Below are 18,196 nucleotides of genomic sequence, written 5' to 3' on the forward strand. Positions count from 1 at the left end.
AAACCACAGTCTTAAAATTCCTGAAACCAAGGAGATGTTTGCCTCAGGGATGAGTCTATAACTGCAGCTTTGACAGCCATAGTGCTCATTTGTCTCACTCCATAGCCATTTTGGTACTGCTCTAAAAACTGAGCCACGAAAATAGTTTTATAATTCGCCACTGACATTTTTGTTTTGCCATTTCATGTTTGACACAATGGTGCAGCGTGCTCAGATAATCCTGATGTGCTTCTTGTCTGCAGACCTGGTATGCTTATGTTGTATAAGTGCTTAAAAAATATGAATAGAAGGATGGCCATTATTCTCCAAACAATTCATAGTAGTGATCTAGTGCCCCAGCAACAATAAATCTAGGCCTTCCTGATTGTAAACAAAGTACAAAAGTCAATCTAAGACAAAGGTCTTAGTTACTTAGAGGTATTTTTAAAAGGCCTAAGAAAAGGCTCTGTTCTTCCTAGGGTGCACACTTTCCTGTGACACATTCAAATTCGAAGATGTGTGGAGACAAGTAACTGTGACTCCAGGGAATACATAGTCATGTCAAGACAAAGTCAGGGCCAACATTTCATATGCCAGATCATTTTTGCGGTGAATTGATATTACTAGTGACTTCTCTGGTAGTGTAGCATGACTCACTCACAAATGCATTGGTGTAGTTTGGTCAGACACTGACATCTGCTGACTGCTAAACGCACTGCACCAAGGACTGCGATGAGCAACGACCCATCCAGCCATTATCTGTAGTGCTTATCCTGGAGATGATCCCAGCTGATGTTGGGGCAAGAGGCGAGATACACCCTGGACTGGTCAGCAGTCTAAACAATGAGATCAGGTAAAAATATTATTTAAACTGATGGAGCTCACAAAGTGCAAACCGGTTACATTTTTGTAACCGGTTTGCATCAAAATAACTTCAGATAAAAAACAAACACAAAACCAGAGTGACTGACCATTTAATGATCTTCAGAAGTTAAACAACAATTTATTTTACATGTTAAAATGTCCTCATGGAGGAACAGCAAAATACACTCAAAATGAAGATTGATCAAAAGACAGTTTTCATATTAATCACTGTTTAAGTTTTTTTGTTTTGTCTTTTTCTTTGTTTATCAAAAATTATAAGTGCCTTCAACATAACCATGAGAGTATTCAGCTTGCAGTCACAGAAATATTTACACCACAGAACTGACAAGCATGGTTTTACTTTCAGCATCGGTTTCACACATCCCATCTCCTGTCTCTTCCAGACTGCTTTGTTTTGTTGCACAAAACAAAAATAAGGACCCTGAAGAAAGACAACTGTAAAGGAGAAAATAAAATACACAAGCACAGATTAAGGACGTTAGTATTTACAGCTTGGCTCAAGGAGACAGTTAAGGGAAGGGCTAGAGACAGATGATCAACACATCCATTAGCGGTATGATGTCAAGTTCAAGTCACATTCTTTTCCTTTATGATTTTACTTTACCCTCTAAGATTTGAAAATAATGCATGCTATAACACATCCATCCTGAAGTTATGGCTTAAAAAAGCTCAGGATTAATATATTGGAGAATGATTTTCAGACAGTAGGGGGCAGTAGAGGACCACATTAGGGAGAAGGAAAACAAACAGAAATGCAACCCCTACAATACAATGGTTCTTTTAAAATGAGAATACAATGTCAAAATGTAAAAGCACTGTTGTAACAGAGTTTGGTTGATGAACATTACCAAAAAAAAAAAAAAAAAAAATCAAGTCTGGCTGTTGACTGGCAAAATACAAAGTCTCATATGAAAATAGGTTCTGATCAAATTTAGTTTTAGATACATTGTGTATGTTGAGCATTTGCAAAAGTTGTTTTGGCACAGAATCAATTAAACCTCTTTTTTTGTCACTATCACTCCTTGATCCTGTACAGAACTTTTCCACCACTCCCCTCCAGAGAGAGTGAGAAAGAAAGAACAAAATGAAAGAAAAAAACCACAGACATTTGATGATCTATCTTGTAAAATAATTAACTTGGTCTCTCCATTGCTTCAGTCTTTAAATATTTATATTTACAGTTTCACAAATGTCCACAATACCCTTAGGCTTAAAGAAGATGCAAAATAATAATAAACAAATTAAATATTCTTTATATTGTCCCCTGTTGAGGCATTGCGTGTAAACTATACAACTCTAAAGGTCCCTTCAAGAGTTCCTGGGGCAGGGAACGCTTCAGGGGTGTGTGAGTTGAGTCCAGAAAGTAGAATTTGACTGATGGTGAAGGAGCAAAAACAGTATGATTGATCAGGATGAAATGATTCTTGATAATTTTCCAGGCAATGATTTTTCTTTTATCTTCCACAAGCATGGCTGATCACGAGAGTAATTCCATAACATGTATCATACTATACTCAAATCTGTACAGAATTTACAATTTTTCGTTAACATAGTGCAATGACTTCACATTGTTTTTCTTTAAAAAAAAAAAAAAAAAAATTTTTTTTTTGAAGGTAAAAAATATCCCATAGGAAGTTTTCAATCCATAGCTCTATGACTGCTATGAATTAAAAAAGGCTATGAACAACACTTCCAAAAATGGCAAAAATGAAATGAGTAATCAGAAACGATCATCAAAAATCCCCATTCAGCATGTCGTATCTTCTCCATAAAGGTATTGTTTTTGGAATTCAACGTCAGTGGGTGACTTAAGGACTCGGTGAAGTGAAGGAGAAAAGGCGAGTGCATGGTAAATTAGATTTTTTTAAAAAGTCAAAATCATAAAAATATGAGGCAATACCAGTTTACAAAACTGGATGAGTCTAGAAGGGCTGGTGTTGGCTTTGTTCAGAAAAAATGGAGGTAATTAAACAGAGGCAATGACAATCATGAGGTGAGGGGAAATGCTGGAGATGCTGTTGAGAAGGTCGGGAGCCAAGCGCGAGAGGTGGCTCTCTGAGAAATCACACGGTGGGAAAATCTGCACCACATAAGCTGGCTGTGAATCCAAAATGAAAATATTAGAATGAGACAGGGAACAACAGCTTTATGTTACAGTATTTTAATGTGCAACACAGGTGAAACTAAAATGACCACAGACCTGATTAGATCCAGGGTTGGGCACATTGATGATGCCAGCTGCCTGTTTGGCTTGCAGGTAGGTGATGAAGCCACTTTTCAAGGCTTGGGTTTGACCAAGGACATCTTCTTGGTCTCGACCACAGGGTAGAGCCAGTAGCAAACAGTATTCATTCTCCACCTGCCATGAATGATACATTTTTAAGTAAACATAAAACATCACTAGAACATAGACACATGAATCATTTTGTAGATTATCTATTAGGTTACTGCATAAAATCCTTACATTTGCAATCAAATCTTTACATTGACTAGTGTCATTAAATATTCTTACTAAAATTTTAGAAGCTGCTGTTCAAATGAAACCCAAAATACTCACAGTCATTCTACGCGCCACACTGTCCAGCTGGGAAGCCTCAAGCCTCATCCTCTGGACAATACGCAGAAGAGGACCTCCCTCTGGTGGTGGTAAGGAGCGCTGGGCCAGCATAGTGTTGCCAGAAACAAAGTGTAACTGAACAGCAGCCTGGTCGTTCTTCAGTGCCAAGAGGCCTTGCCATACAATGGGATATTTCTGCACACAGAAAAACTGTTTTGTAAACATAGTTCCCTCTTTGGAATGGTCTTGAAAATGTATTATGTATGATAACATTGCTGGTCTTCCTACCGTCAAAAGCTGCACCATGTCAATGGAACGATGCCCTGAATGTTCCAACTTAGCATCAGGCCGTGGCTGCAGTGAACTTGATGAGGGTACTGCTGGTGGAGGTGTTGACAGGAAGGCTGGAGGGCCTTTCTGTAGTGAAAGATCTGGCTTGTGAGTAAGACTCATGGGGGACGTCATGGGAGATTGGTATGATGGTGACACTGTATCCCCTGATATTCTGGAAATGTGTGAGAGGTCAGTAGAGGTAGCATGACGAAGATGGGAACTCTCCGGCTTGGAATCACTTCCTCCCCCATGTGACTGAGACATTTTACCCCTGTGGCTCAGCTCAGGTTCCGGAGGGACCTGATTTAAAAAACAAACAGAACTATGTATGTGTATTTTGTATATGTTATGAATATGATCAATAAATTGAAAATATATAATAAAAATGCTAAAGTGTTTGCACAAAGATGCAGATAATAAAAGCATAGCAAGTCACCTGTGAAGAAGTAATGCCTTGGTTAGCCAGGCTGTGTCCTGATGAAGAATGCCCTGGAAACTGGGATGGGAAGCCCCGCATCTCCCGATATACTGGAAAGGAGGCTGCACCTCCTGAATGAATAAGCTGAACCCCATGAGGGTGAGGAGACACCATGACAGGACTAGATGCATGGACACCTCTGATTCTACTTTCATTGGAGGGTGGATGTATTAGTTTTCCTTCTAGTGGCTTGAGAGATTCTTTCGTGGAAAGTTCAATGCCCTTCCCCACTATAGGACTCTTGGAAGGCCCAGAGATGTTACATGAAGACGTTCCAGTTTCTAAGGTGCGTGACTGTCTTGCTTCTAAAGTGGCCTGCTCTCCCAACTGCTTGTGCACAAGGATGCGCTGATGCATGTCTCTGTACTGGTCCAAGCGTATGCTTGGGTGGAGCCCTCTGTGATCACTGTGAATCATCATTACATCTGATTGGAGCTGGGGCACTGATGGTCTACTAAGGGCTTGGTTAAACTGTCTGGGATCTTCTTCACTTACACTGCTGCCTCCAGCACTTGAACCTGACCCCTGGGGACTTGAATGAGATTGCAGTACCATATCTCGAATGACATTAGGCTGTGGTGTATTTGAGCGCTGTGGAGGCCCTGGGTGGGGAGAAGACAAGGAGTCACCTCGCCTTCCATAGTTAATCCCAGACATTGGTGGGCTGTTTATTCTGGTCTCCTGAGCCACGGGCTGGGTAACACTGTGAGGTTGAATTATGACAGAGGACTGTTCTGAGTGTGGATGATGCATACTTGAATGATATGTAGACATTGATGGCATTCCATGACCCAGAACAACAGAAGTTGCAATAGGTGAACTGCTTGGAGGACAGGCTTTGACAAAGGGTGAAGGAGAATGAACAGCTGTACGTGGAGATTGAGGTTCTTGTTTGAGGTGCAGACCTGGCCGATCAGTTGAGATGCCAGGGCTAGGGCTCATGCGGGTTCCACAGAGCGATGGGTGGTGTGGACTCAAGACTGGGCTGAGGTTAGACTGCTGGACAGCTTTGCCAATGTCTATTTTTTTTGGTAGCGGTTCTGTCCCCAGTCCTCTCTTGCCATGCTGCTGCTGTATCACAGCTTGGTTGTACATCAGAACTTGAGGAGAACTAACTGGCTGTTGGAACATCTTTACTGCTGGGCGATATGAAGCTTCAGATTTGTCACACCCAAGACTGTCCTGCTTGGTACTGGAAATGACAGGTTGAGCATTATAGGACTGACTGGTTAAGAGGACCCCTGTGTGCCCATAAGATGAAGGAGTAGGGGCTACTTTTGGGGCAGGTGACTGAGATGATGCAATGAGTGGGTCTTGCTTTATCTGAGATTTGGACACAGACTGCTGAAACTCTATATCACCAGCACTAGCTTGAGGAATCTGACTAATTTTGGCTCTCATCCTGTGTGGTCCTTCGGTTTTCTGACCAGAATAACTCAGAACAACAACGCCCTCTGATGTATTGACTCTTAGGCCAGGACTTGAGCCTGTACTGTAGGTAGTGGACTCAACAACTGAGTGCCCTCGAGACCCATCTTCTACTATATCCGTGCCATGGTAGCGATTATTCTCATTGGAATTTGATCTATATTTTTGCTTGGGAACAGACAGGCTGATACTTCTGTTGCTTAGGGAAATTCGCGGTGTTTCCTCTGTATCATAAGGCATTGGACATCGACTTATTACTGAGGTAGCAGGAGAAATAACTGTCTGGTGGGTCTTCTCTCCACAGTTCTGTTGGGACTCTGTCAGTGGAGATGGTTTGTGGTGTATGGGCTGGGAGGGTAAAGGTGGTCTCTCTTCAGGATGCAACTGTCTTGAACCCAGTGTATGACAGGGATTTTCATTCTCTGACATGCGTGAAGGATCTGACAGTGCAGATGTCACCATAGTGGTAGGTATAGAATTGCTGTTTGATGCAGACACATATTTAGGTTCCATTAGGATTTTTCTTAAGGTACTAGAACTCGGATCGATATCAGAGGCCTTTGTGTCAGGTGGCATTGTGGGATTTGTTGAAGGGGTTCCAAGTGTAGTTGATGCCTGTACAGAAGGAGTTACCACTGTGACGTGACAAGGAGGAGCGACATAGATTCTACTTTCTTCTGATCTCGGAGGCCAGTCTGGTGAAAGTGGTATTTTGGCAGGCCGTGGTAGCGGTACACTAATCTGGGATACAGGTTGTAGGCGAGCAGGGGCAGAAGCAATAATAGAGGTAGATGGCTCTACTGCCTGGGGATGCTTTTTACAGCTGGAGATGTTGCTTGTGCCTGAATGAAAAGCAGATTCTTTGGGTACAGGCTGCTCAACCTCAGGCTGTTCCGCCTCTTTGGGCGTGTCTACAGTTATAGCACTTGTAATGTCACGCCTACAAGTTGCAACAGCAGTGACAACAGAGGCAGTTGCAGTTGCCCCAGAAGTAACAGTTACTGTTTTTAAATTAAGTGTTTCTGGATCTTCTGGGATTGACTCCGGCAACTTGACTGGGGAGGGTTCCGGTTGTGAAACATCTTGAGTGGTATCCCCTTTCTTGTTAGCTACACCTTTACGACTTCTTGACTTCTTTGGGGGTTTTGCTCTAATTTTGCCTGTTTTCTTGGGCATTTCAAGTAGAGGGGGATCTTCAGCTGCCTTAGACTCTGCTATTGGCCTCTTTTGGCTGGGTGTTAGAGGCCCATTATCTGAGTCCGCTGCAAGAATATTGTTGATCACCATGTGCGTTTCAGGTTCCATAATCTCACTGGAGGATGATGATATCAGGGAATCAGGGGTAGGAATAAGAGCGGTGTAAGTAGGGGGAGCTGTGAACCCATCTGCATCTGCACATGTTTCTTCAGATGTAATTGAATCAATAGCAGCTGCAAGTTCCGTTTCACTTGCAGGATTAGCTCGCTTTTCCTCCTCAACCTCACCTTCTGGCTCCACTATGACAGGAGGCATTATAGTAGGTTGTACTGAAGGTGGCTCCTTATATGGCCGGGAAGGTTGTTCAACTGTAAGTTTGGCAATATTTTCTACTGCCTGCTCTAATTCCATCTGCCGTGCTAAGAGAGCAGCAGCTGGATCATCAGGAAGTTCAGATTCTGATAGAGTGTCTTCCTTTTCCTGTACACCAAGCTCTTTTGATTCTTTTGGAAAGCTTATTACCTTAGTTTCCTCATTCTCTTGCACTAACATCTTGGTTTTGGCAACAGTAGGAGCTTCAAACGACTCAGGTTCATCATCCTCTGAACGAAGTAAACTTTTTACATCATCAATGCTTACACGGATCTCAAGATTTTTTAAGCTGTGTGATTTATCCTCAGTATTCTGCTTGGTATTTCTTTTCAACCTTGGTGTTTTCATTTTAACACTTTTTTCAGGCTGCTGTGTCCTCTCAGTGGAGCTGCTTTCTATCTTTTCCCCATCAACAGATTTTTTTCCACCAGAATCTTTTAAATCTTTTTCATTTCTGTGCACTGGTGAGCTTGTGTTTTCCACAGTTTCTAACTTCCCAAAAACTTCTGAATCTGCTTTAGGCTTAAGCTCTGACTCATCTTGACTTGCCAGATCAGCTTGTTCAGCTAGTATCGTAGTGCTCCCAGACTGTTTGTCTGTTCTATTTCCTTTCTTGTTAACTGGAGAAGATAAAGTTAGGTGTGTTTGCTGCACTTTTTGAGTGCGTGGTGAACGCCACCCCTCAGGGGCTTTCACAGTCTCTGCAGTATTTGAGGTCTCTCTGACCTCGGTGTCTTCTTCCATCATTTTCTGCTGTTCCCCTTTTACTGGTGATACATCGTCACCTCGTTTGACGCCTCTCTTTGGTGGGCGTCCTCGTCTAGTATTGGTAGCTGGGATCTGAACATCTTGTTGTATTGGTTCTTTATCAGCACCACGTTTGCGCATGGAGCGTGATGACTCTACCTCTTTGCCAACTTGGTCATCTTCATGCAGTGTGGCATAGACTGACCTTACATTCCTGCGACGTGTCCTCCCATGGATCAAACTTGATTCGAGGTTTTGTTCAGAATCTGATGCATGACTTGGTGACTTGGATGTGGTTTTAGACTCAAGTGACGCCTTTGGTGCTTCTGCTCGAGGAGATGAGGCCCTTTTGAGCTTCTCTCTGTCAATCCGTTCACTCTTTCGTGTTGCAGGTTTCTCTGTGGCAGCACTTTGGGAGGAACGCAAAACTGACAGTGGTTTTGCCCTTTTACTCTTAGGCTGTCTGCGATTTGGTAGTGGTTTTATTTCACCCTCTAGTTCTGGCATACATGCTTCTCTATCTGTCTCAGTTTTGAGAGATTCATCAAAGTGCTTAGTTTCTGGATTTTCTATTTTAGGTTCCATCTTAATAATTTCAGATTTTTCTTCAATCTTTGGATAGTCTGAATAAGCTAATTCTACAGTCTCAAACCCACTTAGAGAACCACCAGGAGTAGGGGGTTTATCTTCCACAAGAGGGTTCTGTTCCACTGACAAACTATCACCAGTTTTCACTTTGGGTTCACTTAACTCTCCTTTTGTTTCCATTTCATTTTCTGGTTCTGAAAGGGCAAATGGTGGAGTTATGGTTAGCTTCGGAACAACTGGTTTCAAATCTTCCATAAGAAGAGAATGACAAGGGGACATGTCAAGAACCAGCTCCACTTTTTCTTCTTTGACAAATAAAACAGGTTGATCCGGGGATGGAGTTAAAACTTCTCTCTTTTCTGGTGACATTTCTTTGGAGGAAGGACCACATGGTGAAACAGACAAGGTTAATGGGGGGCTGGCTGATTTGCTATCAACCTTAAGTAATGGCTCAGAAACCTTATCAGTTGGCACATTTTCACAATTCTGCACTTCATCTCTTTTAATCTCAGCCACTATCGAATCATTCTCAGTATCAGGTGAGGGATGGTCCTTGTCCTTTTGTTGTTGAAGCTCCAGAAACCGGCTATGGAAAAGTACTATGGGCTCTTGTGGGATGTCACCTGCTCCAGATTCAGGCTCTGCCTCAGTTGCACCTGGTTTTCCAAAAGGCCTACCAACTCCAGTTTCTAAATCTTGGTCTTTACGTTCAAGTCGTTGCAAACGTCGGGAATCCTGTTCAAAGATTGAGCTGTGCAGGAAGCGAGAGGCAAACAGTTCCTGACGCTCTTGGTCCTGTGGTTTAAGTTCCTCCTTTTTATCGTGCAGCTTTTCATCCGAGTCAGTACGAATCTTCTTCTTTTTCATATACCAAGAAGGAATAGGTCGAGGTGCTAGCTCTACCTTGTCCTTATCTGAACAGCTGGGGGAGGCTGGAAAACGCGAGGGAAGGAAAGACCAATTATCTTCCCTTGAAGAATACAGCGTCTTGGCTCTTTCCAGGAGTGCTTTTGTATCAGGAGTTATAGTTTTATCTAATGCAAAAGAATAAAACTTATTCTTTTCCAAGGAGCCTGACTGTTTCAGATCTATTATCCTCTCATCTCGTTCCCTGAGAATATAAGACAAAGAACTATTGGACTTGGGAGACATGTGTTTGTTTTCTGCATCATCATCATCATCATCATCATCATCATCGTCTTCTGAATCTGACTGCACTTCCCCAGGTTCCAAATCCTGGCCAAGTCGTCTACGAATGCTTTCACGTTTTGCAATGTCACTTGGGAATGTCATTTCCATTCTAAGTGAGTCAGACTTAATTCTTCTTTCCCAACGTTGCATTAACTCCTCATCACATCCAAGCAAGGGTGTCTTAAGCTTTGGGAGCTCAGTATCAGAAGACTGAAAATGTCTGGCTGTCAAGCCCAAAGAGTTTTTCAGTGACTCTGTGTGTGAAAATGTATCATCTGCTGATGGAGAGGATTTTCTTTGTTTGTTTATATCTGACACTACAGTTTGTGCAGTGTCATCATCCTCATTTGCAGAAAAGTGACCACTTCCTAATGAGGATGTTATGCTTTGATAAATGTCCTCACTCAACTTTTGAGAACTTGCAAAATTGTGCTCTCTTTTTGCAGTGACTATTTCAAAGTCAAAATTCTCAAGTTTCTTTCTTTTACAGGAAGAGAAGTCATCATTGACTATATCCTCAACTGGTTTTCCAACACCATGCATGATATAATCCTTTTCAAAATCACGTGTCTCATTACTTGATGGATTTTCAAACTTGACTAACTGATCCGAATCACCAAGCACTGGTCGAAGCCATCGACTCTGTTCAATTTCTTTTGTGCAAATTTTAGTCTGGCCAGTGTGCACAAAGTGTTCATCTCCATCATCCGAGTCTCTGCATTTCCCTCTACCTTGTTCATTTTCAGACAAAACTTGTTTCTGTTGTTCATCCAAATCAATACTGCCATCATCTGACATCTTTGTGAGACTAGAGCCATTTTCGCTTTTTGATGCCTCTAAATCCATTTTAAGGTAGTCAGCGTCTAACTGATCTGTAGAATCTTCCAGCAGTTCACCTTGCCGTGACTGCCGCTCCAGAGAAAGGTCTACAGAGGTCCTTTCACAGTCTCGTCCATCTTTAGGACTGTTAACTGAGACCACTCGGACACATCTATCCTTGTGGTGCTCCTTTTTATGCATCCCTTTTATCAAAGGGTTCTTATCCAAATCAGTGTCCTTAGCATTGTTCCACAGTTTATGAAGTCCAGGTCTACCAAGGTCATCCTCACTAGTTCTCTTTTGTCGATCAGTTTTCCCAGAGTCCTCAAAACGCCTTTTCCTTGCGGCTAAACGGTCAATATCCACAGAAATACTGCTGTCAAATCCCATTTCAGATTTTGCATGTTTTTTGGATTTGATTTTAGCATCCTTGTCAATAACCTCCACTAAACTGTGCATATTTTTATCTCTGGGCACCTTTCCATGCTTAGAAATATCACCTTTTGATGGTTCTGAGCGGAATGGAGGACTCCTCTGGTCAGCTGAAGGCGATGCCAATCTAGGACTGTCATTCCCACTCTTCTGTATTTGTTTTTCTTGGACAGCACGTCCAATCAATTTTCCTTCTTTTTCTTTAACACGTGTTAACTGCACAACACAAGGAGGTAGGTCTAACCTTCCTTTGCTTAAGGTTTCCTTTGGAATTTTACAGTTTTTACCTCGAAGCACAAACTCAGGACTAACATCTCGCTCAAGCTCCGGTTCTGTTTCACATGCTTGGACAATAGGCGATGCAACTTTGAGCTTCTTAAGCCTCTGTTTTTCACTTTTGTCTTTATCCCCTCTATCTTTACGTCCAGCCCGCTTCTCCTTTTCAATCAAACTTCCTCTTTCAACTTCAAAAACTCGATCCTTTTCAAGTTTGTCAGTTTTATTATACCTTTCAGAGCGTGCCTTTTCAAGTTTTTCAAATCTTGGGGGAGAGACTGAACTGCAGCTACCACTTCTGTCAGAAGATCGACAACAAATACGGCGGTCCGATTCACTTGGTATTCTCTCGGAGAGTGAAGGAGATGCAGTGGGACTAGCAGGACAGCGAGTGGCAATGTGAGATGGGCTTTGGCTACGCTCGATGGTCCTTCTCCCATAATCACGTCCACGATCTGTTTCAAAGCGTTCCCTCTCTCGTTCACGTTCCCGCTGCAAATAACTGTATTTGCGAATGTCCTGCTCATAAGGGTCAGCTCTGTATTCCCGATATTCTCGGGGATCTTCAAAGTACTGTGGATCATAGTAATCCCCCTGATATGGGTCCCATTCAGTGTAAAACTCCCGACTTCTAGCAGAGTATTTACGACGCGGATCTTCAGTATATGCTCCTGGTGTTCGTACATTTTCATAGTATTGTCTTTCTGCTTGAAAGTCATATTGAGTTCGTCGATCATCCCTACCAAGAAATAGATTATAATTTAATCATACTCTGAAATCAATAACTTTCTCTTTAAAATTATACAATATTGAGGCAAAAATAACAAACCTTCTTTCAGAGAGAATGTCATAAAAGTCTCGAATATCCTGGCCAGATGCCTGCATTGAACGATAGAAAGCCATCTGACTTTCTTGATTGGCAAAGTCCACCTAAAAAGAAAGAAAGGCATATTGCAATTTTTTTTTACAGCCTGTCAGAAATGGAGAACACATAATATTACAGAGTATCACTTTAGAGTAAGGTTGCAACGGTATGAGATTTTTTACATGATAACTGTTCCAGAAAATATCACGGTTTCAACAGGTGCCGCATGCACACATGCGGCACCTGTTGTGGAGTCTGGCAGGCAGTGGCTGAAGAAAGGTGCGCAGGCATTGTTTTTTCTTCAATACCAGTAATAAACAAATGTGCATGGTATGCTAACCGTCAATTTTCATACCACGGTATACCGTGAAATCTGTATACCATTGCAACCCTATTTTAGAGCAAAGCTATATTTTACTTGCCTTGATTTTACTGCCCCCTATCTTCCACCCCTTTGTGTCTTTGACAGCTGCTTGTGCATATTCAATGTTATTATACAAGATGAGGGCCATTCCTTTCATTCTGTCAAATACAACCTGTTGAAAACAGAGGAAAATAGTCCTATGGTCCCAGAAGGTAAATAATGGGCAAACATGAGGGGAAAATAAACACTTACCTTGACAACATGCCCATAGCGGCAGAAATGACGAGTAAGAAATTGCTCGGTTGTATTTGACGCTAATCCATCCAACCAAACACAAGTTGTAGGCATACTCTTTCCAAAGCCCAGCTGAAAGAGGAATTATAAAATGTCAGACTGCAATTATTTGATCTGACATCAAAACAACTTCATGAATTCAAAAGTTTACACAAATTACACAAAAAAAATCAAGAGTATCCAAAAATCATTGGTGGTAGTATAAAGACGAGTCAAAAATTAACATGATAATTTTCACCTTTAGTCTATTGTTACCAAGGTACTCGCCATCCATCTTCTTTATGGCCTTGCAGACACTGGCAATGTCACAGTATTGTAGAAAGGCATACTGTGGGGCTCCATTCACCTTCTTAATATCAATATCCTTTTGGGATAATGAAAACATAAATATGCTGTCAGTAAGTATTGGTTATCTCAACCTGTGCAGCATGGTAGCCACTGCATGTGTATGATCCATTTCACAACACAAACGTACCACTATTTCTCCAAAGCGTTGAAAAATGTTGAGCAGATCATGGTAAGTTGTAGTCTTCTCCAGGTTTCCAATGAATAATGTCCGTGTGGCCTTTGGATGAAATTCATCTATCCTCTCATCCAAGGGGCGAAACTCGTTCTCACTTTCTGTTTCTGAAAAATAAGTTAACCTTGTAACCTTGTGGATTTTTACAATAATCATGTTTTTTGTGCAGTACAGTCCTGGAACAAAATTTACCAGGCCCATTCCAGGCTGTGACATCAATTTGCATGCCAAAAAACAGCTTTCCTTTCGATGAACCAAGCGCTTTCTCTTGGTCCTCTTGCTGGCGGAAAAATACAAGCCCATAGCGCTCCTCTGAAGCGCCGTGAATTTGTACAGATGTGACCTTGCCATGTTTCTTAAATTCATGGAACAAACCATCCTTCAGGCTTGTATCTGTAGTAAACAGATCAAATATTTTATTAAGTATGTTTACTAAAAAAAGATGACATGTTGCTAAAAAAACTTTTGGTAATGACTTTAATAAAATGTATCAATATTTGCAGGATAAATAGAAATATAATTTGCTTCTATTTCAGAATTTAAAAATGCTCTTTATGCCCAAATGCTGCAGGAGAATCTCATAACTAACCTGTAGAGCGCACAGGAAGATTTTGCACCTTGATGCCAAAGCTTTTACGTGGTTCATCCTTGTCAAGGGAGGATAAAGGGTGTGCTGAGGGTGCAGGAACAGCAGCAGACTGCACCGAACGTGCCGGGGAATCGTCACTTGAACTACTGCTAGAATCACTGTAGCAAAAAAGACAAACATGAACCATTATTACTGTAAGCCTTGTAGTTTTATCTCTGTTTAACACCATTTTCCCTTTAGTATTACATGAGTAGGCAAAGAACAAAGTTGTTAATTTTCTTTTACCTAAGTAAGATAATAAATAGATATTGTCATACTGGAAGAGAGCACTCATTTATTCATTTTTCCTTTGTCCGCTGTCTGTATATTTCAATGCACAACCAAGAACTGCAGTTAAAGCAGGATTTTTTTTGTAAATACTGACTCAGTTCTGTTGTTGTATTGAAAAAAATATTATGCACACATCAGATTTAATATATAAAGTGATGTATTTGCATGAATGTGTCTTTCTGCTGTTTAAAAACTGCTGTCTCAGAAAAAACTCCCCTTTCTGACTTCATATTTATACTTTGTATCTGGCCATTAATATAAACATATGGATTTGTCAGTGTTGAGTCCATGGCTGCCTCCTGCACCGCTTTTTTTTTCCCCTCAAACCATTTCCATGCCTGTCTCAGCTTTCTAGGCCCTCTGCTGTTTGTTTCCTTCTCACTTTCTCCTGTGCTCAGACACTCCCGGAAGTGCTGCTGACGGAGCCTGGCCTGTGGGAGTGGGCAGGCAGCCAGCACTGGCCAGAAATTTCCAGTTTCAACTGGATCTCACGGGGGGGAGGGGGGCATTACTTATACACAGAGGTAGACAGTGAGAAAAATATACCGTCTCCTGAAATTTCCCCTCATAGCAATACCTTGAGAAACCACATGTGTCGCTACATGTCGATCAGAGTGACGGACTAGTCCAAAGGTGATGCAGCTAAATAAAAATAAAGAACTGGACAGGGGTGAGGTGAATTTATATATACACATAACCCATGGATATGTTTTTTTTTAAACTGCAGACCTCACTTGCAATTGATTATCATAACCTTGTATTATTCAGGCATTTCTTGCATAATTACTACTCAATAACAACACAACCCAAATCAACTAATAAAAAGGAATACATTTACAAGAACTTGGAGGCAAATGTCATTGCAACAACTGTAGCAGCACCCAGAAGTAAACAAAACCAGCCCAATTAGCATGTCAAATCAAAAACAGAGTCGAGACAAACATTGTTTATAATTATGGACATTTGGTTGCAACACCACGGTAAACACACACTCTCACAGCAGGCCAGGACAACCTCTCAATTAATCATATCCAGTTCAATTATGGCAACACTTATGACTGTTTTATGCAAGTGATTGTATCAAGGGTTAGAGTGTGTGAGATCTTACCAGCTGCCTATAACTAAGTATGTCCGCCTATTATAAAAATACTTATCACATTTGGAATCAAGCAAACCCTAAAGTTGTTATATTTTCAAAAATTGTTTGCAATGTTGTTTTGTAAAGTTAGTATCTGTGATGATCTACAAGTCAATACTAATCACTGAACTGCGAAATGGGAAACAACCTCAGACACAACCCTCATGAAGGCAAAATAGGTGAAATAAGCATAGCGTATTGGAGATGAGCCTAAATTTGCAAGGAGAATGCAGAGTATGAACAGCGGTAATAAATCGATTCAAATCAAGTCTTAGCAACCCCAAAAGTGTCCATCCATTTTCCAGCGTTCGTAAAAAACAAAACAAAAAAAACTACTCTGCCAACAAGCTCATGAATACAAATTTGAAAAATTCACTAAAGATCATTGGCAAAGCAGAAATTTGCACATTTAACGCCATTTCAAAAGCTGAACACATCTACAACTTGTGTTACGTTACTGAATTTGAAATGATAGTGCTGCTGAAAACCCATATAATGGGATAAGTGATGACATCCTTTAAGATGGCAGCCTTGCCCACATGGATTGCTTTAAATTCTCAAGATTTTAAGATCAATGAGCAGGTGAACATACAGTAATCTTCCCTGTCATACCGTGTCTTACAATTATTTTTCCCAACATGCAGATACTTGTATCCAATTTATGTCACCTGCAGGGTGGTTCATGGAGGTTATGTTCAAATGTTAAAAACAGAAAAAGTAAGCCTGTCATTGCAGTATTTAATGAAGCTCTGCAATACTGTTGGGTATGCTGGTTATTTTATAGCACTATTTTTTTTTATTACCACCACAAATAAGAGGTTGTCCTGGTCAACCATCACAGTGCTGCGAGTCTTGCATGAAACCCCCAGAAAGTATTAGAACTCTATTCCATTAAATATTTATCATCCTTGGATAAAAAAAATTAAAATACATACTGTATGAGCTTAAAAGCATACATAATGACAGCACTGGGAGTTATGACATCCTGAAATAGTTAATGTTACAAACCACAGCTTCTGCAATTTGGGATATTGAACAACAAGTATTCTTGATGAAGTCCTCACCAACTAGTGACAGACATTAAATGCACACACATCTTTCTTGGCTTGTTGGCAAAACCGGTGTACCGCTTAGAAACGGATGCATAACTCCATAAAGGCATAAATATAGGTTGAGAAAATCGCCTTATGTTTAAAAAGACATTATGCACAGATTATAACAGGAAAGTTTTATGAAAACAAGTCATTTTCCTGTATGGAAATCAATTTGAATCCACACTGAAGAAAAGCAGACGCATTTCATTCAGCCACACTTAGATGGACTAGGAGTTGTTCCATTGTGGGTTTTGCAGAATAGTGACATTTATACCAGTGACTTTTTTTTTTTTTTTAACAAGGTTTATACAGTATGTTTTGCTAAATCTTGTGTTTCATTTGAACATGATCTTGACAAACTGCTAAAGCTGACTTAAAATGATCTCAGAAATTTTATTCAAATAATAAAATGATGAATAATACCAGATTTATAAAGCTAAAAAATTCTGTACAACAGTGTGAGTGTATAAAAGCAATGGAATCTTATACACCATACATTAAGCCCATTTTACGCTTGTTAAAAAATACCTCCATTCTGATACCGCTGTGACCTGAACTTAGGTAAACAGCAGAAAATGATGCATAGATGAAATGATCACTCTTCTGAACTGGTCCAATCAAGTGAAACAAGCTACGGTTTCATTTTTGTTAAATACATCTTACATTCCTCTGAAGCAGCAGTGAATGTGCAGAATGCTTTTTTCCTCTGTTAGACACCTGTTTAAGACTGGGAGGCACAGTGGTAAACAACAGCCATGCACAAGGGTAGAAAGCTCGACAGCGGACCAGGTCCACTCACCTGCCACTTGTACTGCTGCTGGTACTGCTGACTGAGTCTGAGCTGGAGGAGCGGCTGCGAGAGCCTGACCCACTGCGTGAGCGTGGAGGGCGGGAGGCCTGACTCGCCAGTCTCTGGGGAGAGGGATTCCGTGAATGCGTTGAGTGTGGAGACCGGCTACGACTCTGGCGGTATGACCGCTCCCCACGCCTACCCCTGTCCTCCCGGTAAAGGTCCCTGTGAACCACACTGGCCAAAGTAAAAGGTTCCCTGGCACGAGACTCATAGCGAGGCTCAGGTGTCTCAAAGCGACAAGGGCTCCTGCTGTGGGAGCGGTAGAAGCTGACCCCACTGGATGTAGATCCTCCACCTCCTGCTGTCGTGCCCCCTGCTGATCCGCTTGTTCCTGTGTTGCCAGCAACAGCACTAACGATAGTTCCACCAACTCCTGACGACGTTGTAGTACCGCTTCCACTGGAGGTGCCGGACCCGCTCCCAGCTGTGCTTAGAGTCCTGTCTCTTGCATCACGATAATAGTCTGTGTCATAGTGCCGCTGGCGGTCAAAACTGCTACCAGGACGCTCGTGATGTCCATAGGCACCGTGATCATATGCCCGCTCCCGACTTTCAGCAGTCCTAACAAGCAGGAAGAAAGAACATCACATTACAGTTACATTTAATGTTTCTAAAAAGCAGCTAGCATCAGACAGTAAACAAAATTATTAAGTGTCTTAATTACACACATAGAGCACTAAGATATTTTGAGAAAGGGTTGTTTTTAAGCCTACAAACTAAATTACAAGTGGTTTCACTGACTGGCTGAGACAGCTGAACATAAGGTCTAATAGGTTTTCTCAACCTGTTTATGACTTGGAGATAACATATATCTGATCCTTTTGTCACCATAAAAACCACGTATGCATAAAACAAACACTTTTGTCA

General features: G+C 41.4%; 1 protein-coding gene across 2 annotated transcripts in view; it reads right to left on the reverse strand.

Moving 5' to 3' along the window:
* Positions 1–937: 937 nt before the first annotated feature.
* spen (spen family transcriptional repressor) overlaps positions 938–18,196 on the reverse strand; it is a 28,534-nt gene continuing 11,275 nt past the window's right edge. For both annotated transcript variants that reach the window (XM_020612590.1, XM_020612591.1), the window contains exons 3-15: positions 17,276–17,890; positions 13,915–14,072; positions 13,518–13,718; positions 13,281–13,432; positions 13,044–13,169; positions 12,764–12,877; positions 12,570–12,683; positions 12,112–12,212; positions 4,191–12,021; positions 3,710–4,054; positions 3,422–3,616; positions 3,065–3,223; positions 938–2,962 (exon numbers count right to left, since the gene is read on the reverse strand). In XM_020612590.1, coding sequence (XP_020468246.1) covers positions 2,831–2,962; positions 3,065–3,223; positions 3,422–3,616; positions 3,710–4,054; positions 4,191–12,021; positions 12,112–12,212; positions 12,570–12,683; positions 12,764–12,877; positions 13,044–13,169; positions 13,281–13,432; positions 13,518–13,718; positions 13,915–14,072; positions 17,276–17,890 — 10,243 coding nt within the window. In that variant the 3' untranslated portion in view covers positions 938–2,830. The remainder of the gene's footprint in view (positions 2,963–3,064; positions 3,224–3,421; positions 3,617–3,709; positions 4,055–4,190; positions 12,022–12,111; positions 12,213–12,569; positions 12,684–12,763; positions 12,878–13,043; positions 13,170–13,280; positions 13,433–13,517; positions 13,719–13,914; positions 14,073–17,275; positions 17,891–18,196) is intronic.

Source organism: Monopterus albus, unplaced genomic scaffold (assembly GCF_001952655.1).
Source record: "Monopterus albus unplaced genomic scaffold, M_albus_1.0 scaffold126.1, whole genome shotgun sequence".
Taxonomy (NCBI): Eukaryota; Metazoa; Chordata; class Actinopteri; order Synbranchiformes; family Synbranchidae; genus Monopterus; species Monopterus albus.